Here is a 26,855-nt window from a genome sequence, read left to right as displayed (position 1 = left end):
GGGCTAACATGTGCAGCACAGTACTTTAATATTCTGCAAGACATTCCATCATAACCATGAGAGTCCTTAGTCTTCAGTGATTTAATTATTGACTCAATCTCCCTCTTGTCTGTATCACAGAGGAGTATTTCAGAAATCAATCGCGGAAAGGCATTTGTCAAAAAAGTTATATGATTTTCTCTAGAAACTAATTTTTTATTTAATTCGCCAGAAATGCTAAGAAAATGATTGTTAAATGCTGTACATATATCTGATTTATCAGTAAGTGAAACATTTTTACTGCGAATTGACTTTATATCGTCGACCTTGTGTTGCTGGCCAGACACTTCCTTCAGAGCTGACCATATGGTTTTAGCTTTATCCCGTGAATTAGCTATTCTATTTGCATAACACATACTCTTTCCCTTCCTGATTTTTTTAAGCACCTTACAATACTATTTGTAATGGGCTACTGTAGGTTGATTGTGACTACTTCTGATGGAGCAAGTACTGCAGTAAAATATATTTCAACGTGTTACTGATGTTGAAATGTACTTTTTTTACTTGTACTCACTATACCTGTTTGTCTTGATTTTGTTATAACTCCAAAATGTTATCTGTGTCATCATGTCCACTAAATTTGTTTTTGAATGACGCTCCCCTCTTGAAGCGCTATTTTCAATGTTCCTGAGTGTATACTGCACACGTCTCCTCCACTCCCTTCTTTTTGCCCAACTCATCCTCCCTCCCCATCTCTCTGTTCATTTCCTCCTCCAGCCTCTCTGTGTCCATCTCTTCCTCCCCTAACTGTACATCCATTTCCTAATCCTGCCTCTCTAGGTCCACCTCATCGCCCCACCTCTATCTACCTACCTCCTCCTACCCCTCTCTCTTTGTTAATCTACTCCTCCCCTCCATCTGTCCATCTGTTACTCTTCCCTTTCTATCTCATGATCTCCCCACTCACACTATCTACCTCTTCCTTCCCCATCACTCAACCATGCGTGTCCACACAAATACCGCCCGAAGACATTCTGATATGACCCACACACCGTGGAAGTCCTGCAGGGCATCCAAGACATGCAGGGAGTCCAAGACCAGGCATTACCAAACCTTTGCACTCCCATCCCTAACTCCACTGGAGCTAGGTTGTTCTTAACCTAAATGTACATCTTTCAGACAATAAGTGGTATGTGTACCAAGCTTGACTCAGATCGATCCAGTGGTTTAGAAGAAGATGTGGAACATTAGTAATTACACCTATTTTAATAACTGGCTTCAGAATTTTCCTCTGTCTTAAACACCCTATTTATTTATGATATTGCCTTAACTCGAGAGAGTGTCGCTTAACATTGTGTAGACTAGCACAGATGGTTAAACCTTACTTACTCTGAAAGCGCCAACGAACAACACGACGTCCAGGAGAATGGCTGCATTGGAAACCACCAACATCAAAGCCAGCATCACCACTGGGGCTGCAACATCACACCTTCTTCAGTACCGACTGTGTTAAGCTTTAGTATAGATATGTACAGTAGCATCAAATTACGAACGTTTATCCAGGGCTGGAATCGGTTGCAAACTTGCCTACTAAAGAGATCGCGAACAATTTTTAGATGTCACAAACCGGCCATCTCTGAAAGTCAGTGCTCGGGAATTAATTTCCTAAAACTATACGACAATTATGAAAAAAGTAGAAAAAAATAACTTTTGAAGACTGGAATTTACTGAATTGACTGCTTACTAATGTAGATGACAGTAACTAACTGTGTTCAAAAAAATGGTTCAAATGGTACTAAGCACTATGCGACTTAAAATCTGAGGTCATCAGTACCCTAGACTTAGAACTACTTAAACCTAACTAACCTAAGGACATCACACACAACCATGCCCGAGCCTGGATTCGAACCTGCGACAGTAGCATCAGCGCGGTTCCGGACTGAAGCGCGTAGAACCGCTCGGACACAACGGCCGGCTCATATTTATGAAAATAACGTTTTTTATTTTTGGATATTTAACGCATGAACTTGTGGGTATTGATAACAAATAAAAATTTGGTGCAAGAACGCGAAACATGATACAGCAAATAAAATACCTTTTCATTTCTCTAATTACAGTGTTACTGACATGTACGAGCACATGCAACATATTTTTATTTTCTCAAGCAGATTGATTTCATTCAGGATTCCAATGCCCCATATTATTCCCCATTCTTTGGTCTACAAAAATCTGTTTTTCAACGTAATCTCCGTTCAATGCGACGACCATACGCCACCTCACTGGGATGGCCTATATGCTCGTACGGTATCGTCGGAGCCAACGTCTTGCTGTATAAATAACCTCCCCATCATCCACGTACTGAATCCCGCGCAGTGCATCTTTCATTGGGCCAGACAGACGGAAGGTGCGAGATCCGAGCTGTGGAATGGATGGGGAAGAACGATCCAATGAAGTTTCCTGGCCTCTTGTAGGATGTGCAGACTTGTGCGAGTCTCCAAAATGGTTCAAATGGCTCTGAGTCTATGGGACTTAACATCTGAGGTCATCAGTCCCCTAGACTTATAATTACTTAAACTTTAAGGACATCACACATATCCATGCCCGAGACAGGACTCGAACCTGCGACCGTAGCAGCATCGCGGTCCCGGACTGAAAAACCTAGAACCGCTCGGCCACCCCGGCCGGCTTGTGTGAGGCTTTGCGTTGTCGTTGAGAAGGCAAGGTTCGTTTGCATTTGTGTGGCGACTAGCACGTTGAAATAGTTTCTAAAATTCCTTGAGGTAGCATAATACACCTCAGAGTTGATGGTTGCAACGTGAGGAAGGACATCAAACAGAGTAACCTCTTCAGAGATCCAGAAGACTGTCGCCTGACTTTCCCGGTTGAGGATGCGGCTTTGATCTTTTTCTTCATAGGGGAGGTCGTGAGGTGCCACTCGATGGATCGCAGTATTGTTTCCAATTCGACGTCATGCACAAATGTGTCATCTACTGTGACGACGATCGACAAAAAATTGACACGATCAGCCTCGTAACGTGTCATAAATTCCACACAGGAGGTCTTTCGTTGCGCTTTATGGACTCCCGTTTGAGTAACCCAAATGGTGGACGAGTGTGGTAACACTGTCAACAGAGACGTCCTCTTAAGCAGCGAGGTGTTTGATTGTGATCCGTCGATCACCTCGAATGAGACTGTCTACACGTTCTAACACTGCAGGCGTCGCATCTGTGTACGGCCGGTCGGCATGTGGGAGATGGGACAGGTTTGCCCAACGACTCGCCGTGCTTTTGTTCACTTCCATACCTCCATAGACATCTCCGATTTTCCGATAAAACAAACTCAATGACGGCTCTCTGCGTGGAACGCACATCCGTCACAGACGCCATATTGAAGACTACTTACGCCACCACCTATCGGAACTTCATGAGTCTATAGAGGCTGAAGCGGGAATATTCCATGATGTTCGAAAACAAATTAGGCATTTTTTCAAGCGAGATTAGCTGAAAACAAATGTGTTGTATTACTTACTGAACGCCACTATGTAATTATTTCAATAAAGAACGTTGCATTTCTGATGATTCTTTCATATTTTAATTTATTTTCGTATAACCACAAGGGGAGACTCTTCTACACTTTTAAGACTCCCAGCACTGCACTAGACGTTTGATATATTTTCTTACCCCTTTTTGAAATGAAAGCATTCATGTTTTTTTGCTGCATTTTTTTCCTGAAATTATAGACATTACACTGGAAAAGTTTGCTTTTTCTGTATGTGGAACACTACTCCAAGGCAAAACATTGACATGTATTTCGCAGCAAATATTCTGCTCAAATGTTAAAGTGTTTCAGTTAAAGAAAACTTGTCAATACTGTATTTAATAGACTTTATGTTCCATTATTAACCTAGAACAAACAAGTAGTCAGTAACTGAAATAAAATTACGAAGCATTATAACCGAAAACTTGTTACAAGTAAAAGACGTGAAATTAAAAATGGAAGTTATTAGGAACCAACATAAATTTCTATTTCCAGGAGGGGAAAATTATTAAGAAATTAAAGAAACCAAATTCACTTGCAAATATGACGTCATGTAACTACTTTTAAAAGTATACTGAATTATACTCACCATAAAACTGAAGAAATAACAATATCCTCCAAATAGCTTTTAGATAGTATACAGCACTATGTAGAATTCATAACAGTTACAAGCGCTGCACAAAAAAAGCTTCATATCTGTTGTTTTTGTTGTTGTGATCTTCAGTCCAGAGACTGTTTTGATGCATCTCTACTGCAACCTCCTGAATCTGTTTATCGTAGTCATCTCTTGGTCTCCCTCTACTATTTTTACCCTCCGCGCTGCCCTCCAATGCTAAATTGGTGATCCATTGATGCCTCAGAATATGTCCTACCAATTGATCCCTTCTTCTAGTAAAGTTGTGCCACAAATTTCTCTTCTCCCCAATTCTGTTCAATACCTCCTCATTAGTTATGTCATCTACCCATCTAATCTTCAGCATCCTTCTGTAGCACCACATTTCGAAAGCTTCTATTCTCTTTTTGTCTAAACTATTTATCGTCCACGTTTCACTTCCATACATGGCTACACTCCATACAAATACTTCCGGAAACGACTTACTCACACTTAAATCTACACTCGATGTTAACAAATTTCTCTTCTCCAGAAACGCTTTCCTTGCCATTGCCAGTTTACATTTTATATCCTCTCTACTTCGACCATCATCAGTTATTTTGCTCCCGAAATAGCAAAACTCCTTTACTACTTTAAGTGTCTCATTTCCTAATCTAATACCCTCAGCATCACCCTATTTAATTCGACTACATTGCATTATCCTCCATTTGCTTTTGTTGATGTTCATCTTATATGCTCCATTCAAGACACTGTCCATTCCATTCAACTGCTCTTCCAGGTCCTTTGCTCTCTCTGACAGAATTACAATGTGATCGGCGAACCTCAGAGTTTTAATTTCTTCTCCATGGATATTAATTCCTACTCCGAATTTTTCTTTTGTTTTCTTTGCTGCTTGCGCAATATACAGATTGAATAACGTCGGAGATAGGATACAACCCTGTCTCCTTCCCTTCCCAACCACTGCTTCCCTTTCATGCCCCGCGACTCTTATAACTGCCATATGGTTTCTGTACCAATTGTAAATGGCCTTTCGCTACCTGTATTTTACCCCTGCCACTTTCAGAATTTGCAAGAGAGTATTCCAGTTCACGTTGTCAAAAGCTTTCTCTAAGTCTACAAATTCTAGAAACGTAGGTTTGGCTTTCCTTAATCTAGCTTCTAAGATAAGTCGTAGGGTCAGTATTGCCTCGCGTTTTCCAACATTTCTACGGAATCCAAACTGATCTTCCCCGAGGTCGGCTTCTACCAGTTCTTCCATTCGTCTGTAAAGAATTCGTGTTAGTATTTTGCAACCGTGGCTTATTAAACTGATATTTCGGTAATTTTCACATCGGTCAATCCTTGCTTTATTTGGGATTGGAATTATTATATTCTTCTTGAAGTTTGAGGGAATTTTACCTGTCTCATACATCTTGCTCACCAGATGGTAGAGTTTTGTCAGGGATGGTTCTCCCAAGGCTATCAGTAATCCAAATGGAATGTTGTCTACTCCCGGGGCCTTGTTTCGACTTAGGTCTTTCAGTGTCTGTCAAACTCTTCACAAGTATCATATCTCCCATTTCATCTCCATCTACATCCTCTTCCATTTCCATAATATTGTCCTCAAGAACATCGCCCTTGTATAGACCCTCTATATACTCCTTCCACCTTTCTGCTTTCCCTTCTTTGCTTCATATCTTACACAACAAAAATAGTGTAAAATGAGGGAAAATGCTTATGGTACGATACGATGTCGCAGTGCCTTTGCTATTCCGATATATGGTGCAGAGTTCCTTGGGACATGCGTGCACTGCAATATAGTATTTATCCGCCGACGCGTACGCGACTTTCAGATAAAATGTATACCCTGTACTGGAATATACATACTGGATGAACATGTACGTGTTGTAGAAGCGTGGTTGACGACATATGAACTTTCAGCTCTGCCATGAGTCGTGCACGGGTAGCCAAATGGTAGCACTTGTTCGCAAACCCAGGTGCGAGCAGTTCTTTTCCAATTTTCTGTGATGCGTCTTTCATGATCCTGCTGCCAGCTGGAACGTCCAAGCTATGAGATGCTGATGTTTATTTTGCTGACGTGACGCTCTGAAGGAAATACAAAAGGAATCGCCTTTAGAAATTTCGAGAAGACACGTTTGAATGTTTCACAATCCGAAAGTGCGAGCGACTCCTGGAATTCTGGGGCATACAAAAAAAATAAAATTGATAGGGCGACCGCTCGCGTTATCGGGGAATTTCGGCTTCGAGTCCCGGTCCGGCACAAATTTTCGTTGTCGTCCTTCAGTTCTACAGCTGAGGGTTGTCCATATTCGCAATAGCACGTACGTTTAATTTGTTTGCCAAATGATTTGAGCGTATTTGGTGCAGAGTTGCTTGCAATCTTGAGGCACTGGAGCAGATGGGACATATCCGTGCTGGGAAGTTTCCTAGGTGTCGTTCAGTCTACTCAACGAGTGTATACGGCAAAAAAATCCAGGTCTCCGTTTCCCACCTGGACAAGTTGAGCACGGAGGTAACAGCCGACAGATACTAAACCTCTGGCTAGGCTCCTTCAAGAACTGATTAGACAAGAGGAGCAAGACGAATGAAGTCGTCGACACCCAATGGCGAAGCCTCGATAACTCCACGTGTTTTCGGGAGTGTGAGTGCTGCTGTTGAAGAAGTACTGGCCAGTTGACTATCATAAATACTCCTTCCCAAATCAGACGCTCGGTCTCATATGTAGACAATTATTCCCAGAAGTTCAACTGACACTCTCTGTAGATGACAGTACTGGGGTGTGTACATGACACCGCCTACTGCCATCTCCATCTGCTGCCTTCCACACAGAGCAGAGAGTACTGCAACGCCTGATGGTCCGTCCAGTCATCAACAATGGACTTCGTCTACAGTAGCAGTACAGACAACTTGTACTGGGTCTCCCTCTTCTTGGTAAACCACCCAATAAAGGCCACCATTCTAGTCATCAACAATGGACTTCGTCTACAGTAGCAGTACAGACAACTTGTACTGGGTCTCCCTCTTCTTGGTAAACCACTCAATAGAGGCCACCATTCTAGTGGAACGCCTGCTCGAACCAAGGCTGGGGGGCGTCGCAATCTCTTTGTCACTGTGCAGCCTGTCCTGAAAGCTTCGACAGACGCTGGTCATCGCACACAGCATTCAAGCAAATTCAACATAGATCATCTCAGGCGCTGGTGTTTGAGCACCGTTCTGCCCTGTGCTGGATACTGCGCCCTGAGGCGCGCCAGCAGCTTGGAAGGCATAGTCATACATCAGCCACAGTGTGAATTTCCTGCTGGCTATGGCCATCACGCTGACTCAAATTGGTTTCAATGGCTCTAAGCACTATGGGACTTAACGTCTGAGGTCATCCGTCCCCTAACTAACCTAAGGGCATCACACACATCCATGACCGAGGCAGGTACCGAACCTGCGACTGAAGCGCCTAGAACCGCTCGGCCACAGCACCGGCCACGCTGACTCCAGTGGGTGATGCAACTTACACATGCCGCTGGCCAGGACTACCTGCTGACAACAGTTCGTTGAGCTCTGCGCCTCACTGGGTCACTCCAGTGTCGGAGACCTCTCCCCCAACACTCGTCACTTCTCTGTAAACAGCATTTGATCGCGGATGTCGTCCGCCACTTGCTTTCAGTCTCCATCACCACTCTCACACACAAAACTCTGCAACCCGTTTACAGCAATGGCAAGAAATAACGCAAACGCCAATCAAGGACGTATGTTCTCACCAATGACAAGAAATAAAGCAAAAACGCCACCACTGAAGATCCATCAGCCCTTCTCCTGATGCTCTGTTCCCCTACTCTATATGGACTCAAGTTTTTGTCATTCATCTGTCATCAAAGCAACCTGAGGAAGATCATTTGCAGCAGTATCCAAAACCTTATTGGAGAAATAGTAAACAGCCAATCTGTTGCAAACTGGAGGATTTATTAAAACTCCTTCTACCATGTTTGCAGCATTTATAAAAAACGTTCAGGAGGAAAATACAGACAACTGCATTAGATGTGGTACAGATACGTTAAAATATAGCCAAACGGCATCATTAAATATAAAATTTGACCTCCATGTTTATAAATGTTGAAACCATGGAAAGGGCTTTTAATAAACCTTTAAATTTCCAGCTGGCTGGCTGTTTTCTACTTCTACAAGAAGATTTCATTCAGCCGTTACTGCTCCAGCCATGTACAAAATTTTAAGTAACCAAAACTTGGAGAATTTTACGTATCGTCAATGTGGTCACATTTTATTAACAGACTAAAAGTAATTACAGTATTTCACTTTTTGCAGGTGATAATTAAGATTTTGTGGCTGTGCACCATATACGTGCATTGCCGTTCCAAGCACTGGGCGGGAATCTATGCATGTAGGTAGTGAAGCAAGTATCATTCCTGTGGATGGATAACCTTCTCACCTGATCCATTATTTTTTAAGAAGTGCAGCAAAACCGCGTTGGTCATCCTCATATTCCGCACCACAATGAATGCGAGGACACTCACATTCCCCATCTGAAACGTAAGAGTGCATCTCAGTGCGCGACTTATAGTGTCATAAAATTTTCCAGAGACAAATTCTACATCTGTATCTACATCTACATGACTACCTTGCAGTTCGGTCAAGTGATAGACGGAGGGTTTGTAGGTCCACTTTGAGGCTGTTTCTCGACTGGTGCATCCTGTAATTGCACTTGCAAGAAATGAACAGCTGAATCGTTCTGTCAGAGCTTGAATTTCACTTATTTTTTATGATCTTCATTTCTATCTTGGTGGGAGTCAGCAAATAATTTTTGTATTGTAGGAGAACGTCGGTGAAGGAAATTTTGTCAATAGATCTCGCTGCAACAAAAAACGCTTTTGTTTTAATGATTGCCACCCCAACTTACGTATCATTACCGTGTTGCTCACTCCACAGCTTCACGGTAGTACAAAACGAGTTGCCTCTCTCTGAACTTCTTCGATGTCCTCCGTTCCGTAGGTTCGAGTCCTCCTTCGGGCATGGGTGTATGTGTTGTTCTTAGCATTAGTTAGTTTAAGTAGTGTGTAACTCTAAGGAGCGATGACCTAAGCAGTTTGGTCCCTTAGGAATTAACACACATTTGAACATTTTGTCCTCCGTTAATCCCATACCACACAGTAACGCTCTAGCAGAAGACGGACAAATATAGTGTATCAGTCTTTATTAAATTTGTTGCTTTTTATAAGTGTTCTGCCAATAAAACGCGGCTTTTGGTTCAGCTACCCCAGAACATTTTTATGTAATTGAACCCCCTATGCCCATAGACAAGAACGGAATATTTAAGGGTGACCCTTTGAATGCTGGATAATAATGTGGAAAGATGGCAAATTATCTAACACACCATTGATTTTACCATTGTGCTTAGTCAGGCTTACATTGATCTTTCGAAATTTTTTACCAGTAATCTGTATCTTCTTTGAATATTCAAAATCACCACGTTACAAATATGCTGATAAGCCAAAACATTATGACCACTGCCCATCGCGACCTGGGATGCCGCCTCGTGGCTTTGTGGGCACGTGATGCGGTAACAAAAACATACAGGTGGAGCAGATAACGAGACACGGAGGGGCTATCACCTTAGAGAAGATGAGAGTCGCAAATGGGGAGATCCATGGAGAAAGCGACTCTGACAAAGGGCACATTATTATTAGACAGAGCCTGTGTACGTGTATCGAGCTGTTCACATGTTCACGTGCTTCTGTCGATGAAACTACCACTAGGAGCTAAATGGCTGGGCGACCACGACTCTTCACAGAACATGAGGTTAGGCGGCTTGTTTGCTCTGTAAAGTGGCATCTCTGCCGATATAGCACAATGCTGGTGCACGCACAGGTGTTTTCAGAGCACACCGTTCATCATACATTGTTGAACCTGGAGCTCCGCAGCAGACCACCCGTAACGGGTTCATATCTTGCCTCAACGACATCGTAAGTTACTCTTGCAGTGTGCACAAGGCCAACGATATTCGACCATCGATCACTTCAAACGGATGGGCTCTTCCGGTGAATCTTATTTTTACTACACAAAGTCCGACGGCTTAGCTGAGTGGTAACGTGCAAGCCCCTCATGCAGCGGGCCTGAGTTAGATTCCCGGCTGGGTAGGAGATCGCTCGTGGGCAGGGTGTTGCATTGTCCACATCATCATTTCATCCTCTCACCAGCACGCAAGTCGCCCAATGTGGCGCCCACGGAAATAAGAATTGCACTCTGCAGCCGAACTTTCTCGAATGGAACCTCCCAACCAACAATGGTACACGGTCATTTCATTTTTTAATTTATTTTGTGACACTAAGTCGCTGGTCGTTTCCACAAACGCCTTCATCGAGGTGAACCGCGGCTCGAAACGTGCAGCGCCTCACCGACGCAGACTGGTGAGAGCAGTATTATGCAATGGGAAACATTCTCCTGCGCTCGCATGCGACCTTTGGCAGTAATCGAAGACACGCTGCCGCCGGGGTAGCCGAGCGGTTCTAGGCGCCACAGTCTAGAAGCGCGGGACCGCTACGATCGCAGGTTTGAATCCTGCCTCGGGCATGGAAGTGTGTGATGTCCTTAGGTTAGTTAGGTTTAAGTAGTTCTAAGTTCTAGGGGACTGATGACCACAGCAGTTAAGTCCGATAGTGCCCAGAGCCATTTTTGAAGACACGCTAACAAGTACGAACGAACTGCATCCCTTCATGCTTGGTGTCTTCCCCGGCGGCGATGTCATCTTTCAGCAGCATAATTGTCCATGTCTCGGAGTCAGAACCGTGCTACTGTGGTTTGAGGAGCATTGTACTGAACTCACGTTGACGTCTCACCGACGAAATTCGCCTGATGTAAATCCTATGGATCCCATCTGGGTGGCTGTCGGGTGCCATCACCGGTTACGCGTATTAGCGACCCGTTATGTACGCGAATTACACGCCCTGTTTGTAGACGTCTAATGCCACATACCTCTACAAAACTACCAACAGACTGTCGGATTCCTGAAGCGCGGAAGCAGTGCTATATTTATTTCCAAAGACGAACAAACAAGTTATTAAGCAGGTGGTCATAAACGTTTTGGGTCGTCAGTGTATTGTTTTACAGATTGAGCCGTGCTCCGGCTCACGTTTTCTTAGTGGGTTCACAGGCGCCACTACGTTTGCTCGCTTTGCCTGTCCGTGAGTGGCAGCAGCGGCGTTTATCGATAGCGAGTACTGTGGTACTGTTTTTGGGGACACCTCTAGTATGTTCGGGTCGTCGTATGTCGGAGCTGAGTTGGGACGGAGCAGCAGTGAGGTCCAAGAGCGCCACTACTCGCCGAGGGAGCTGGCGATATATGCACTGCCCGAGGGAAGGATGTAGTCGCGAGAGTGCACGACCACGCCGAGGTCCGGATTCAGCGAGTTTAAGTTGAATGGATCGTTATATTAGAGTAGTGGAGCTTCCACTTGTGTGTGTATCCGTGCGTCTGCTTTCCCTAAGTCCCACGTTTCACAGATATTTATGAACTCCTATACGTTCCTTTCTGTTTGGTAGAGACAAAGGCTTTGATGCATGACACTCTGATCAGGCAGACTGGTAACATAATCCGTGGCAGTAACGTGACCTTGCAAAGTACCAAGTAATGGCTGCCAATGTCGTCATTAACCCTCCGGCGTGTATTATTGTTGGGTCGTATACTCTGCCAAAAGTTTGTGTGCAACAAGATTCTTGCAAACAAATGACTGTCTTCCATTGCTCCATAGTCCAGATTTTGTGGCGTCGGCCGCACGTTTTCCTGTTACGGGTATTTTCCACATTGATAAATGGTTGGAAGGATGACTTTCAGTTACGCAGTATAATTTGGAAATTTCTGGTAACTTCCTATGGGACCAAAATGCTGATGTCCTCGGTGCCTAGGCTTACGCACTACTTAACCTAACTTTACGCCAAGGACTGCACACACACCCATGCCTGAGGGATGACTCGAACCTCTGACGGGGGGAGCCGCGCGAACCGTGACAAGAAGCCCTAGACTGTGCGGCTACGCAGTGACTTTTGCCGCTGTCTTACTCTTAACTTTCGTAACAACGCTCTTCAATCACCACCTGTCACTATCACTCAAATATACTTCCCTCCACGTTGTGTTCTTTCCCTGTTTGCGATATAAATCTACGATATGGTGCCTCTCGAAACACCAGACAATTCGGCTGATTTGTCTACTAAAGCGCCCACCACATAGACGCCAAAAATTTGCCCACTTTCAAATCTTGCAGCCGTCTTCCTGTATGGTTCAAATGGTTCAAATGGCTCTGAGCACTATGGGACTTGACAGCTGAGGTCATCAGTCCCCTTGAACTTGGAACTACTTAAACCAAACTAACCTAAGGACATCACACACATCCATGCCCGAGGCAGGATTCGTAGCGGTTGCGCGGTTCCAGACTGTAGTGCCTAGAACCGCTCGGCTCCAGTGTGGTATTTAACTATTGAATTGGTTGTTACTTATTAGTGAGGTGCAGCAGCGGTATCTTCTGCCTTGTGGCCCTTAACGTTCCAGCTGCCTGCCCTGGTCGTTAGCGTAGTGTTCCGGCAGTGTGTTATTCCTCTCCATGTTGATGCTGTCCGGCACGGCGTGTAGTTAGACAGTCTTGGTACTATTCGTATTTTGGGTGGTTATTGTGTCTTGACTGTACTTAGAGGCCAATTTTCAAGATGTAGTGCTGCTGGTATTTTCGCCCTCGCCGATATTTTCCGTTGTCGTGCCGTTGGTCGGGCGGTAGGGAATTGATTAGGTTGTTGGTCAGTCCTTCAGCCGTCCCTGGGTCGGGTGGTCATCCGATTATTTAGTCACCTAAGCTAATGTTAGATTTACTCCTCAGGCCGACCCTTAGAACATTTCTGAGCACCGTTGTTCTGTTGTTTTTAAATTGTGATTTTCTTTTAGTCTCAAGTACTGTGCTAGGCCTTCAGCAGGCTATTAATTTAGTATGTTTCAATTTTAAAATAAGGCCTTCAGCCAACTTAAATTAAAGTTTCAAGATGCATCTGTTCGAAACTTATATTAAAAAAAGCGAGATTCTGCTCTTCTTGAAATCCTTATTATCCAGGTCTTAAGCCTTGAGTTGCCCTACGTTCTGTATGTGGCCTTCAGCAGAGCATTTACGTGAAATACTTTAAGATATGGTCTCCAGCTGTCTTAAATTAAAATTGAAAATTCGCTTGTTTGAAATTTATTAAAATTTTCTTCTTTATCCGAAGTTCTTGTTATCGAGGCCCTAAGCTTTAGTTCTTCTGTGTCCAGTGTGTGGCCTTCAGCCGAGTATTTACGTAATTTCTTTTTTTTAAAGTAAGGCCTCTTGTTATCCAAGCCCTAAGCCTTAGTTCTTCTGTGTCCAGTGTGTGGCCTTCAGCCGAGTATTTACGTATTTTTTTTTCAAGTAAGGCCTTCAGCCATGTGTATTCCTCAACGCAATTGTAATAACTTGTGTTCGGGCTTTCAGCCGTATTCTTTTGAATCCCTTTAAGGGCATGTGTGATTAAGTGTTTTTAGGAAAATAAAGTTTGTGTGTTTTGTCCAAGTGACAGTAAGTCATTTTGGCCCCTTTCCACAACCGTAACCTGATCCGCTCTGTCCTGCGAAACCAGATTTCACTGACGAGCCAAAAAGTTGTGACCACCTGCTTAACAGGTTATTTATTTACGTCACTGATTCTGCGTGTAAGGGATGCGAAAGTTTGTTGGTAGGATTGTGGAGGTGTGTGGCATTAAATGTCTACGCACAGACATGTAATTCGCGTAAATAATGGGCAGCCGATATGCGTACGCGGTGATGGCGCGCGATAGCGACCCAGATGGGTTCCACAGGACGTACATCAGGCGAATTTGGTCGCCGAGACTAAACGTGAGTTCACTATAATTCTCCTCAAACCACCCAGCACGGTTCTGGCTCCAAGACACGGACATTTATTGTAATATACTGATTATTCATTGCTACTGTAGTGTTATCTTGAAGCTGTGAGAAAGAAGGACAGGCTTTCTAAGGCGCCGAAGCAGAGACGATGCTGAGGGTAGACGAAATGAATTAAACAGTAAGGGGAGAGCCTTGTGAAAATGCAGACGCCCCCAGACGCGGTCCCAGGGCGGTAGTTACTCTTCAAGCAATTAACACGTAACTTCATATGTCGTGTAGACGCTGTAGTAGTTTGTACCGTAGAACTTTGTAACCAATAGGCACGTATTAGTGTATAAAGCCAGCTTGATACGAGCCCTGAGAACAGCAACGTCAGTAGGCTCACAAGGGTTAGAAAGAGAGCGAAAACGCCAAAAACTGTTGAACGATCAGTCCCTGCTACGGGGATCCTGAGGGGCGGGGCTAAATGACGTATAACAATAATGTCCCAAGCCTTATTTGGCAGACCAGTTACGTTTAGCTTCCAGCTGAACAATGTGAAACGTCCCCTTTGAACAATTTATACACGACTGGTCTATATGAAACGTCCCCTTTGAAAATTTATACACGACTGCTTAAACTGACACACAATATTTTTAGCGCAACGCAATCTGACTTTCAATAATCCCTGCAAAAGAATGGCCCTGACTAACATTAACCTATACCTTTCACAAATCACTTACCTCACAAAAAATCTTCGTTACTCGAACTACTGCAATACAGCGAGCACCACTACTGCCAGCTAAATAAAAGATTCAAACTACGGAAGGCACTAACTACTGATAGGTATAGTTAGCAAATGAAAGATTTTAATAGAGAACAAACAGTGTATTTACCTTAATAGTCAAAATATATATGATAGTTCATGACATCCAGTCTTACAAATTACAAAACTCCGCCATATCTCTCCCCACGTCCACCACTGCTGGCGGCTCACCTCCAACTGCGCAACGCTACGCGCTGTTAGCATCCAGCTGCCGCTGCCCAACACTACAATGGCAGACAACAATGCAGACTAAACACAGACTGGACACGGCACAGCCAGTGATTTTTTTATACCGAGCGCTAAGTGGCGTTACCAATAAGAAAACCTAAACAGCCTACTTACAAATGTTGATACCAAATACGGACTTAGTGCAACTGCATTAACATCCCCGCCTTAGGAGTAGTAGAGAGAGCCTAACTAAACCATGATTGGCAGGGACTTGCAAGAGACCTACGGGTTTGGCTGGGTGGCATTAAGTGGGAAAAACAATGCCCCCACTCGACTCTTTAAAACCCAGAGATTCCGCATTTTGGCAGAGTTCTCAGACGATCTGGGCGCCGAATCCGCGTCCATCGACTCCAGCCTCGGTCCAGCTCCGCGTAAGTCTGCTCTATCTCTCTCTTGGAGTGCCTCACTGAACAGTGTCACATTCATTACGTTTTCTTTTGTAACTGAGTTGTTGCCTTAAGATGCTGCTAGTGTTTGCTACTGTGGTTAGTATCCACTCCTGGGACTTCTTAACTAAACCATGATTGGCAGGGACCTGCAAGAGATCTACGGGATTGGCTGGGTGGCTTTAAGTGGGAAAAACAGTGCCCCCACGCGACTCTTTAAAACCCCTAGATTCCGCATTTTGGCAGAGTTCTCAGTCAGACGATCCCTGAATCAGCGTCCGTCGACTCCAGCCTCTGTTCAGCTCCGCGTAAGTCTGCTCTCTCACTTGGAGTGCCTCAGTGAACAGTGTCACATTCATTATTATGTTTTGCAACTAAGTTGTTGCCTTAAGATGGTGCTGTGGTTAGCATCCACTCCTGGGAATTCTGCTGTAACAGCGCTATTCATGCTTTTTCTAACCCTAGAACTAGCCTCCAGTGAATTAGATAGTCCTGTCTGGAATTAACAACTATTTCAACTCCCTGTCTGTTCAAGAGTCTCCACAACGAGTTCCCTACCGAGTCTCATCACCTGCATTTCTAGTAAATGCCTGTACCAGGCCGGCCGGAGTGTCCGTGAGGTTCCAGGCGCTACAGTCTGGAACCGAGCGACCACTACGGTCGCAGGTTCGAATCCTGCCTGTGTGATGTCCTTAGTTTAGTTAGGTTTAATCAGTTCTAAGGTCTAGGCGACTGATGACCTTAGAAGTTAAGTCGCAAAGTGCTCAGAGCCATTTTTGAGTCTGTACCAGTGTTGGCTCAGATAGAAGAAAACAATCAAATGCCTTCACTGTGAATTGCCCTTCTGCCTTCTGTTCTGTACCGCCCGGGAGCGCGGACTGACCAGCAACCTCTTTTTCCCTCTCCCACCTATGTCAGGACACAACATTATAGTGCTGAAAATTGTCATCGCCATTGAGGAACACATCAAGCATGAAGGGATGTAGGAGGTTTGCAAGTGTCACCGTGTCTTCGATTGCTACCGCAGGTCCCGAGCAAGCGCAGAAAGTCTCCCACCGCATAATACCGTTCCCACCAGTCTGCTTCCGTGGCACGCTACACGCTTCGAGCCGCCGTTCATGACGATGACGGCGATTGTGGAGAAGACCAGCAAACTAGAGTAGCAAAAATGTGAGCCAGCCGAAGAGTCGACACGTTTCCATTGATCGACGGTCGAATCCCGCTGATCCCGTGCCCACTGCAGTCGTAACTGACGCTGTCGTTCGGTCAACAAGTGAAGACGTAGGTGTGATCTACAGCGGAGCTCCATCTTCAACAATGAACGATGAACGGAGTGCTCCGAAACACTAATGCTGACACCAGCATTGTCCGCTTTCGGCCGAGATGTCACATGTCACCTACTTTACAGAGCAGACAAGCCACCTGTGAAGAGTCGTGGACGTCCAACCATTTCACGCCTACAGTTATGACACACACACAGTGGTTACGGTTACTACAAGCCACACCACAAGTTGGGAAACGGGGCCAAATTTCTAGTAGTTTACTGTCCAGTTGAGGTTTTCACAAATGTTTTATTCGTATCTTACAGAAACTAGCAGTACGGCAATAAACAGCCTTTTAAACACGCCACTAACGGCAATCAAGTAATTTATAGCAATACAACAATTTAAATTTAAAAAAAAGAAAAAAACACAGAAGCCAGCAGTACGGCAATAAACAATCTTTTAAAACACGCCGCTAACGGCAATCAAGTAATTTATAGCAATACAACAGTTTAAAAAATTAAAAAAAACACAGAATCTAGCAGTATGGCAATAAACTACCTTATAAAACACACCGCTGACGACATTCAAAGTAATTTATAGCAATACAACAATTTAAAAAAAAGTTAAGAACATTAGTAAACAGGCTACTAAAGTAAATACAGAACTTTGTTAAGAAAGTACGGTGAGGTAGTGAAGCTACCAGTACCGCCATTAAATAAACAGGTCTCAGCAAACACACGATTAATGGCAATAAAAGGAATTTACAAACTTGGAGGAATTTAAAATTTTTTAAAACAAAAGCGTCCTGGAATATCATTAGAACATAACAGATATGACGGACCCGTGTAAGGCGGTCACAAATCACCCACTCAGGGATTATCGGGCTAGACAGAATACTGACCAATTTAAATACGCCCGTAACCACAACTGCCACTCTCAGGCTGGTCACTGCACCGACTTTTAGCCAGTGGAAACTTGTTATAAGATGGCTTAACTTGCTGACAGAATTACAACTAACCTCGTGCAAGGAAACATTATTAACGACCACATTATCAATCAACAAGAAGCACGAATTTACTCATAACCCACGACAAAATAGCAAAACAATTAAACTGCCAAAACTACACCTCCCATCGGACAGTAACGAGAGGAGGAGGAAAGATCACTGTCATCAACTACACCAGTGCCAGGGACAGGAAACCCGGTCGCCGGAGGCCACAAGGCAGAAGAGACGCTGGTTACACAAAATTATTACTTAATGATTAGACCTTCCATGAACTTAACTTTGCAATTATGCTCGAACAGGCAGTACACGACCTCCGATGGCAAGGATCCACACATCCGACCCCGCACGCGTCGCCAGTGTACCCAACCGGTCACGCGACAACACGCTCTGTCACCAGAGTTCACGTCTTCTCTGCAACGTTGGCGGGTAGTGACCGCTCCTTCATGTTAGGTGTCTCCTTTATAAACTCCAGTGTTGAAACGGAGGATTTAAAGACGCTAGTTAACGTCCCACCAAGGCGAAATGAACAGCAACTACTCGTGAGGCGATTCTGTATACAACCAACACGCGGGGAGCTCTTCCGTCAACTCGACCCGCTAGTCACACACAACCGACAAACATCACGTGGCGAATCGGTACAACCGACCACGTCTGCTTCGCGCTGGAGTGCCACACTGCCCTCCCGTGTCCACCAGACTCTCTGCGCGCAACGCCCTTACTTTCGCGCCACCACACGAGGCTACAACCGGTCGAAGATCTCACTTCCTCCGTAGCAGTTTCCCGGAAGCAAAAACGCAGATATCGATAGCAGAGGGAAAAGACAACCAAGCAGCCACTTAATGACAGACAACATATCAAACAAATATGTTAGGGGAAGAAAAGGAAAACCAATGCAATCTAAACACAAGGTGTAGCACGAGACGATACACTGCTCAAGGTAGTTCCACTGTCCTACCTCTTTCCGTAGATGCTCACGACAGTACCACGTGAACATTCGACCAGCTTCGCCGTTTTTGACTTGCTCGTTCACAGGCTTTGCGTAATAATATCTGCCTTTTTTCAGTCGCTTATCTCAATGGATTTCCCCATTTTCAGCCTATATCTTCGTTACGGTGATCCCCTGTCTCCTCTTAGATACTTTCTTTACCACATCACGTGGCCTTAACGCCACCAGCCATAGTCCAACTTTGAGGTGGACTGTGGTCAAAATGTTTTGGCTTATCAGTATAGCTGAGGCGCGGTTCGTAGTCAGTCAAAACAGCGCAGAGTGCAGGCTGTCACCTGCATTTATGTTCAGCCATCTATTTTTTGCAGTGTCTCTGTTTTTTGGTCCAACCTCTTTATTAACGTCCTGTTTATTTCGTTTTGTTGCCTCTTATGTTTTATACATGGTTAATAGTTACTATTAACACCAGTCTTGATGACGAATTTATTTATTCTGGTAACCGGTCTCACGCCTGAGCTCATCTTCAGATCTACAACTCAAATACAGGGTCTGATCAGAGGGCTACATACCGGGTGATCAAAAAGTCAGTATAAATTTGAAAACTTAATAAACCACGGAATAATGTAGATATAGAGGTAAAAATTGACACATATGCTTGGAATGACATGGGGTTCTATTAGAACCATCCCATATTGCTAGACGCGTGAAAGGTCTCTTGCGCGCGTCGTTTGGTGATGATCGTGTGCTCAGCCGCCACTTTCGTGAGATTATTAGCTTTGGGTTTACCTGAAGTCGGAAGTGTATGGTGATCGACCGACATCTCTAGGGATGCTGAAAAACAACATCCGACGCCAATGCCTCACCGTAACTCCGGACATGCTTTACAGTGCTGTTCAGAACATTATTCCTCGACTACAGCTCTTGTTGAGGAACGATGGTGGACATATTGAGCATTTCCTGTAAAGAACATCATCTTTGGTTTGTCTTACTTTGTTATGCTAATTATTGCCATTCTGATCAGATGAAGCGCTATCTGTCGGACATTTTTTGAACTTTTGTATTTTTTTGGTTTAATAAAACCCCATGTCATTCCAAACTTGTGTGTCAATTTGTACCTCCCTATCTACATTATTCCGCGATTTATTCAGTTTTCAAATGTATACTGACTTTTTGATCACCAGGTACATTAAAGAAAATTATATAAAACTACAAATTTATAATAGGATGAACTACCAAAATGCTGTACGAGCAGGAGCCTCTTTCTGGTGGTAAATCGCTACTAGATAGAGCAGTGCATGTCTTACTTATATACTGGAGGCTCCGCACACTTCTGATAGAATGATGTCGTCGCTAACCAATGCGTTAAACGTCAAATAATAACGTAAAATTTCGTAATGAAAGAACAATGATAAGAATGAAAAGTAAAAATGCATCGACCTGAACTGGTTCAACAGCTATTGTCAGGTAAAATATGAGAGAAATAAAAATCGTTTCGACCGTACATGGGTTGCCCTCTCTGGGCCTATTGGAGAACTATTTACAAACTACTAGTTGCCATGGTAAGTATACACGCCATTCCAAAGATGTGGCAGCAGGCTACTCTCCAACAAGGTTGTTGTAATATTGATAGGCAAGCACTATCACGTCAGACGACGTACCATGAACAGCAGCATGTTTTTGTGAAAACGATAGACGCTCTACCAGGGCGCTTTCCATTAACGAGGCTGCAAAAATCGTTGACCGACGTGTTGTAGAATATGCTGCACAGATAGAATTTCAAGCTGTAACCAGAGACATCAATTTGTATAGATTGATCGAGAGATAATAATTAGTTCTTGAAAATGAAAACTGAGAAAGAAGGTTATCGAGAAGGCACAGTACTTGTGCATAAAAATACTGCCTATGACGCTCCTATATATATTGCAAATTTTACATGAGACAATATTAAACAGCATTGCTATGTTTTATTTTACATGTCAGTCTTATAAATAAAAATATAGGTAATGTATAAAAAATAGTACTAGAAGACAAAGAATAAAACAATGACAGTGCAAGGTACGGAATTAACAGGTACCTGTAACAAACACTGAAGCAGGTGACATGCATAATTGGTCACTAAGACTTGTAGGTCTGAAGATGACCACAGGCGTGGTCTAAACCAGTTACCAGAATAGATAAATTTGTGATCAAGACTGATAGTAAGTATTAGTAATAACATTGATCACTGTCTGCTCCCACGATGTTTTCCAAAGTAATTATATATGGTTGTTTTGAAACTCACCAAACTGAGGACTGAAATGACGAGCGTAGTCAACCGCCAGTCGGTGATGAAGCAGCACATCCTGGCAGGGGTCTCGTTTCTGTTGGTCAACAATGCCACAGCGGATTAGTACATGCTCAAAGGAAGAGAGACAACTTTAAAGTAATAGTACTGGAAATGTTTGAGAAACGTAAACGAGCGCTAAACATTTTTTTATAAATACTTAAGACTTCTAAAATGCTCAAGGCTCAATGTACCAACGCATTAAACAGTGTACAAATTCTGAACTGTGTAGTGTGGTATTAACTGCCATGATTCCCATCTGGACCTTCGCTGTTACAGCGGAAATTGTAATTATTTTAGTAGTATTTTCACTATCTTCCCATGTTATCTGAACTTTTGTCAAGCTTGTACGTCGATTGCCAGTCAGCTGTTGTTAAACGAGTGACCTGTAGAGGATAATTTGTGTGAAGAAGTAAAGTTTCTTAGAGTTACAAGAGTTGAACATTTTCAAAACAGCACAGTTATTTGGTTACGTAAAAAGCTTCCGGCAGCTGTACACTGGCATTTTCTGTAATGGTTTTAAAAGATGTTCATCACTGCTTTATTTCCAAAGCTTATATTATTTGAGATGCGGTGCTACAGACGAATGTTAAAAATTGGATGGACTGATAAGGTAAGGAATGAGGTGGTTCTGCGGAGAATGGGCGAGGAAAGGGACATGTGGAAAATACTGATAAGGAGAAGGGACAGGATGATAGGACATCTGTTAAGACATGAGAGAATGACTTCCATGGTACTAGAGGGAGCTGTAGGGGTCAAAATCTGTAGAGGAAGACAGAGATTGGAATACATCCAGCAAGTAATTGAGGACGTAGGTTGCAAGTGCTACTCTAACATGAAGAGGTTGGCACAGGAGAGGAATTTGTGGCGGGAGTCAGTCATTCTGAAAATGATTGCCATTCTTGGAGATTTTACGTTCGTTTAAATTTGGCATCCTTTTTTTCTTTGTTTCTTCCACAGTGTTCTGACCCTTTTGTGTACCAAGGGGCGTCATCTCCTCGTGTGTCAATTTATTTGGTACAAATCTCCGAACTGCTGTCGATACTACTTCTTTGAATTCAAGTCACTTTTGGTCTACACTTACCGGTACATTGTTAAATTGGAAGGCGTGGAGATTGTCTCTCACGAAGGCGTGAAGTGAATTTTTATTTTCTTTTTTTAAATAGGTACATTTTTCGTTTATTTTTGGAGGATTTTGGAATTACAATATTCAGTCTCGCTACGACAAAGCTGTGTTCACTAATCCATGTACCCGTTTTGATGCTCGTTATTAGCTCAGGATTATTTGTTTTCAGAACCGTTTACTATTCGAGAGGGCTCATGAACTAACTGCTCAAAACAATTTTCAGAGAATGCGTTTAACATAATTTAGCTTTTCAGCTTGCTGGCCACTGGTGCGGACCGATCGGAGTTCTCAGACGTGCTGGACGTCCGTTGGATCCCCACGACTGGCCCACAACAGTGATCCCATCATCCACTGCAGCTTCAAGTTGTGTAACCGAAGCCATCACAGCCTGGAGCTGAGAGTGAAGTGTCACCAACTCGGCTCGCGTCCGCAACATAGCAGTCACAATCCCTACTCATACCGAAGACCGTTGAAAACTACACTACAGAGACAAACAAAGGACAATCGACACGCGCTACTGAACACTACATGTAGACACTGAGGATAACGCAAGAACTGTGTCTAATAAATTATATGAACGCCCAGAAATTCAAAAACTAAACTACCAAAGCACTACCGGCCGGAGTGGCCATGCGGTTCTAGGCGCTGCAGTCTGGAACCGAGCGACCGCTACGGTAGCAGGTTCGAATCCTGCCTCGGGCATGCATGTGTGTGATGTCCATAGGTTAGTTAGGTTTAATCAGTTCTAAGTTCTAGGCGACTGATGATCTCAGTTCAGTCGCATAGTGCTCAGAGCCATTTGAACCACCAAAGCACTCAGGAGAGACTGAATATTTCACTCCTGACTAGGAACTTGTAAGAAGTCACGAAATCGATTTACTTTCCAACATAAACGAAAATGCGAGGACTGTGTCTATTAAACGTTACATTAATACGTAGAAATTCGAGAAAGTAAACTACCGAAGCACACGGATGAAACGGCGCAATTCGCTTCTAGTTAGGAACTCGTAAAATGGCACAAAATCGGTTGCTTTCCTGTTGTTGCGTCTGTCTCGGCCGGCTACTGCTGCCTGACTGTATGTGACATAAATTTCAACTTGATACATCAACCCATTCCTGAGAAAACGGGATCTTAACAATCGGACAGACAGACGGACAGCTAAGTGTTCCTACAAAGGTTCCGTTTTCACCGATGGGGGTACAGTACTCTATAATGATTACTTCACTATTGTCGTTTGTTAGCGGTCATCGCTATTGTTTTGTCCATCCTTAAACAGCTAAATGTTCTGTCACACGCTGTAGTGTACAGTCGTGGACAAAACGAGCGACACCCCTCGCCTTTTCGTTATGCTGATCCGCACAGCTTTAATGTTTGCTACACAGCATAATAGGCAAGGCGACGGAGTGCTACCAACATACTTGGCAGAAAATCCTAAGGAATTTTGATCTTCTGTCAAAGCGGTAGGTGGATCAAAACAAAATGTCCAGACACACTGTGACCAAAATGGTACTGAAACAGAGGATGACAGGCTAAAGGCCGAAATAATAAATGTCTTTTTCCAAAGCTGTTTCACAGAGGAAGACTGCACTGTAGTTCCTTCTCTAGATTGTCGCACAGATGACAAAATGGTAGATATCGAAATTGACGACAGAGGGATAGAGAAACAATTAAAATCGCTCAAAAGAGGAAAGGCCGCTGGACCTGATGGGATACCAGTTCGATTTTACACAGAGTACGCGAAGGAACTTGCCCCCCTTCTTGCAGCGGTGTATCGTAGGTCTCTAGAAGAGCGTAGCGTTCAAAGGATGGGAAAAGGGCACAGGTCATCCCCGTTTTCAAGAAGGGACGTCGAACAGATGTGTTGAACTATAGACCTATATCTCTAACGTCGATCAGTTGTAGAATTTTGGAACACGTATTACGTTCGAGTATAATGACTTTTCTGGAGACTAGAAATCTACTCTGTAGGAATCAGCATGGGTTTCGAAAAAGACGGTCATGTGAAACCCAGCTTGCGTTATTCGTCCACGAGAATCAGAGGGCCATAGACACGGGTTCACAGGTAGATGTCGTGTTTCTTGACTTTCGCAAGGCGTTTGATACAGTTCCTCACAGTCGTTTAATGAACAGAGTAACAGCATATGGACTATCAGACCAATTGTGTGATTGGATTGAAGGAGTTCCTAGATAACAGAACGCAGCATGTCATTCTCAATGAAGAGAATTCTTCCGAAGTAAGAGTGATTTCAGGTGTGCCGCAGGGGAGTGTCATAGGACTGTTGCTATTCACAATATACATAAATGACCTTGTGGATGACATCGGAAGTTCACTGAGGCTTTTTGCAGATGATGCTGTGGTGTATCGAGAGGTTGCAACAATGAAAAATTGTACTGAAATTCAGGAGGATCTGCACCGAATTGACGCATGGTGCAGGGAATGGCAATTGAATCTCAATGTAGATAAGTGTAATGTGCTGCGAATACATAGAAAGATAGATCCCTTATCATTTAGCTACAAAATAGCAGGTCAGCAACTGGAAGCAGTTAATTCCATAAATTATCTGGGAGTACGCATTAGGAGTGATTTAAAATGGAATGATCATATAAACTTGATCGTCGGTAAAGCAGATGCCAGACTGAGATTCATTGGAAGAATCCTAAGGAAATGCAATCCGAAAACAAAGGAAGTAGGTTACAGTACGCTTGTTCGCCCACTGCGTGAATACTGCTCAGCAGCGTGGGATCCGTACCAGATAGGGTTGATATAAGAGATAGAGAAGATCTAACGGAGAGCAGCGCGCTTCGCTGCAGGATCATTTAGTAATCGCGAAAGTGTTACGGAATTGATAGATAAACTCCAGTGGAAGACTCTGCAGGAGAGACGCTCAGTAGCTCGGTACGGGCTTTTGTTGAAGTTTCGAGAACATACCTTCACCGAGTAAAGCAGTATATTACTCCCTCCTACGTACATCTCGCGAAGAGGCCATGATAAAATCAGAGAGATTAGATCCCACACAGAGGCATACCGACAATCCTTCTTTCCACGAACAATACGAGACTAGAATAGAAGGGAGAACCGATAGAGGTACTCAGGGTACCCTCCGCCACACGCCGTCAAGTGGCTTGCGGAGTGTGGATGTATATGTAGATGTAGATGTAGATATGCACAGGCGTGAAATTGACAAACTATCCGAACTTTTTCAGACTGTTTTCAATCATGTGTAAGAGTATTTTAATGCTGATTAGTGTGTTAAACACAACACGTAAATATAAGATATAAATGAAAGGAGAAACGCTAATTAGTATGAACTGCACTAATAAAAATGAGTTTCAGCTTATCGAGATAACACAACTGTTCTACTAAGACAAAGTACCCCAGATCGTTACGAATTAGCAAAATAAAGCATACCAGTAACTACATCTTCAGAACACAGGATCGCTTACTCACCGTTCAAGATCCTGAGGTGTGCTTGGCCTCCCTCGCTTGTCGTGTATCTGACGTCGCGTGGTTCCAGTAGAGTCTGCTGCCACACAGACCTCTGGCAACTGTGTGATGTACCGCTATCGCTTCCACGATTCTCCACCCTTTTTAACTGCAGCCGCAAACCGACATCCAGCAAAGTGTGCTTAATATGTCTCTTGTCGTCTCAACGTCCTGTACCAGAAGGAGATAGCGACCTACGCCGGATGTTCCTCAAGTAGTTGTGTGGGACGGTGCTGCGGTTTAATACGCTCGTGCGCATCTGGAATTGACGTTAACTGCTGGAGAATGAGAATGGGAGGCTCTGAAGGACCAATCCTGCGTGGCCGACATTTCTCGCTACGTATTTCTAACGTCTGTTTTCTAGGTGTATTCACGAAGTTTTAATTTGTCACAATGCTACTCCGTGGTTCCCACGGTCAGCTGACTTTATCAGCTGGTCTATTTCCGCGTGATTTCTTCTTAAGGGGTTAGGGTAAATCCGAGAGATGCGCCACATGCGGTATGGACTCCGCACCCCTCGTTGTTTCGGCAAACACTGACACAGTGTGCGAATATTGGCACAAAAGTTGCTTCGTGGACGCCAGACCACAATAAAATGGTTATGTTTCGATCGAGTTAGTTTTACATACGCTCTGGGGGAATAACTGAGGCAAGTTTATAAATATCCCTTCAAGACCTTTTCAGCGTCACGATTAGTTCTAATTGTATGCCAAACAGTCAAATATTTAGAAATGTCTTAGTAGTTGTATAAACAGTAATTTCTATTGGTCGTGTTTTGATTCCAGTACGGCCACCTTGTCTATCATTGTCATGAATTTGTAAGATACGGCGTCTCTCCCCTACAGATCGGATTACATGCCGCAATAAGGTCCAGTACATATTCTGAACATTTTATCGATAGGAATACATGCCACATAAATAGAAATAGCGGTTTTAAATAAGTGAAAATATTTCTGTTCTGTTTGTATTTTCATTCAAAGGACTTAGCATGAATTTTTAAGATACTGGATCCAATACTCTACTCAATTATTTAAAAATTTTCTGTTGCATTCTGACAAAATAAGTATACAAAATAAGCAAATAAAATTATATTTTTTTATTATTTGAGTAAAACACCTAATCAAGTTAATAATTATATGTGGTTCATTTGAGGCTCAGTAAAAATACCTACCTTTTACAAACGAAAATCAAGGGCCAAATCGCGTGGCCTTCGGGATCCAGAAAGACTGAATGAGGCTATTTTCAGAATACAGAC

The 26,855-nt window shown here is 43.6% G+C and overlaps 1 protein-coding gene across 1 annotated transcript in view; it reads right to left on the bottom strand.

The window, feature by feature from the left end:
* LOC126292062 (uncharacterized) overlaps window positions 1–25,671 on the bottom strand; it is a 53,251-nt gene extending 27,580 nt beyond the window's left edge. The window contains exons 1-4 of the mRNA XM_049985866.1: window positions 25,565–25,671; window positions 20,948–21,026; window positions 8,568–8,661; window positions 1,369–1,454 (exon numbers count right to left, since the gene is read on the bottom strand). Of these exons, the coding sequence (XP_049841823.1) occupies window positions 1,369–1,454; window positions 8,568–8,661; window positions 20,948–21,007 (240 nt within the window). The 5' untranslated portion in view covers window positions 21,008–21,026; window positions 25,565–25,671. The remainder of the gene's footprint in view (window positions 1–1,368; window positions 1,455–8,567; window positions 8,662–20,947; window positions 21,027–25,564) is intronic.
* Window positions 25,672–26,855: the final 1,184 nt, after the last annotated feature.

The sequence above is a fragment of the Schistocerca gregaria genome, chromosome 9, assembly GCF_023897955.1.
Source record: "Schistocerca gregaria isolate iqSchGreg1 chromosome 9, iqSchGreg1.2, whole genome shotgun sequence".
Taxonomy (NCBI): Eukaryota; Metazoa; Arthropoda; class Insecta; order Orthoptera; family Acrididae; genus Schistocerca; species Schistocerca gregaria.
Note: the sequence above shows the minus strand (reverse complement) of the source record. Positions and strands in the feature narration are given on the sequence as shown.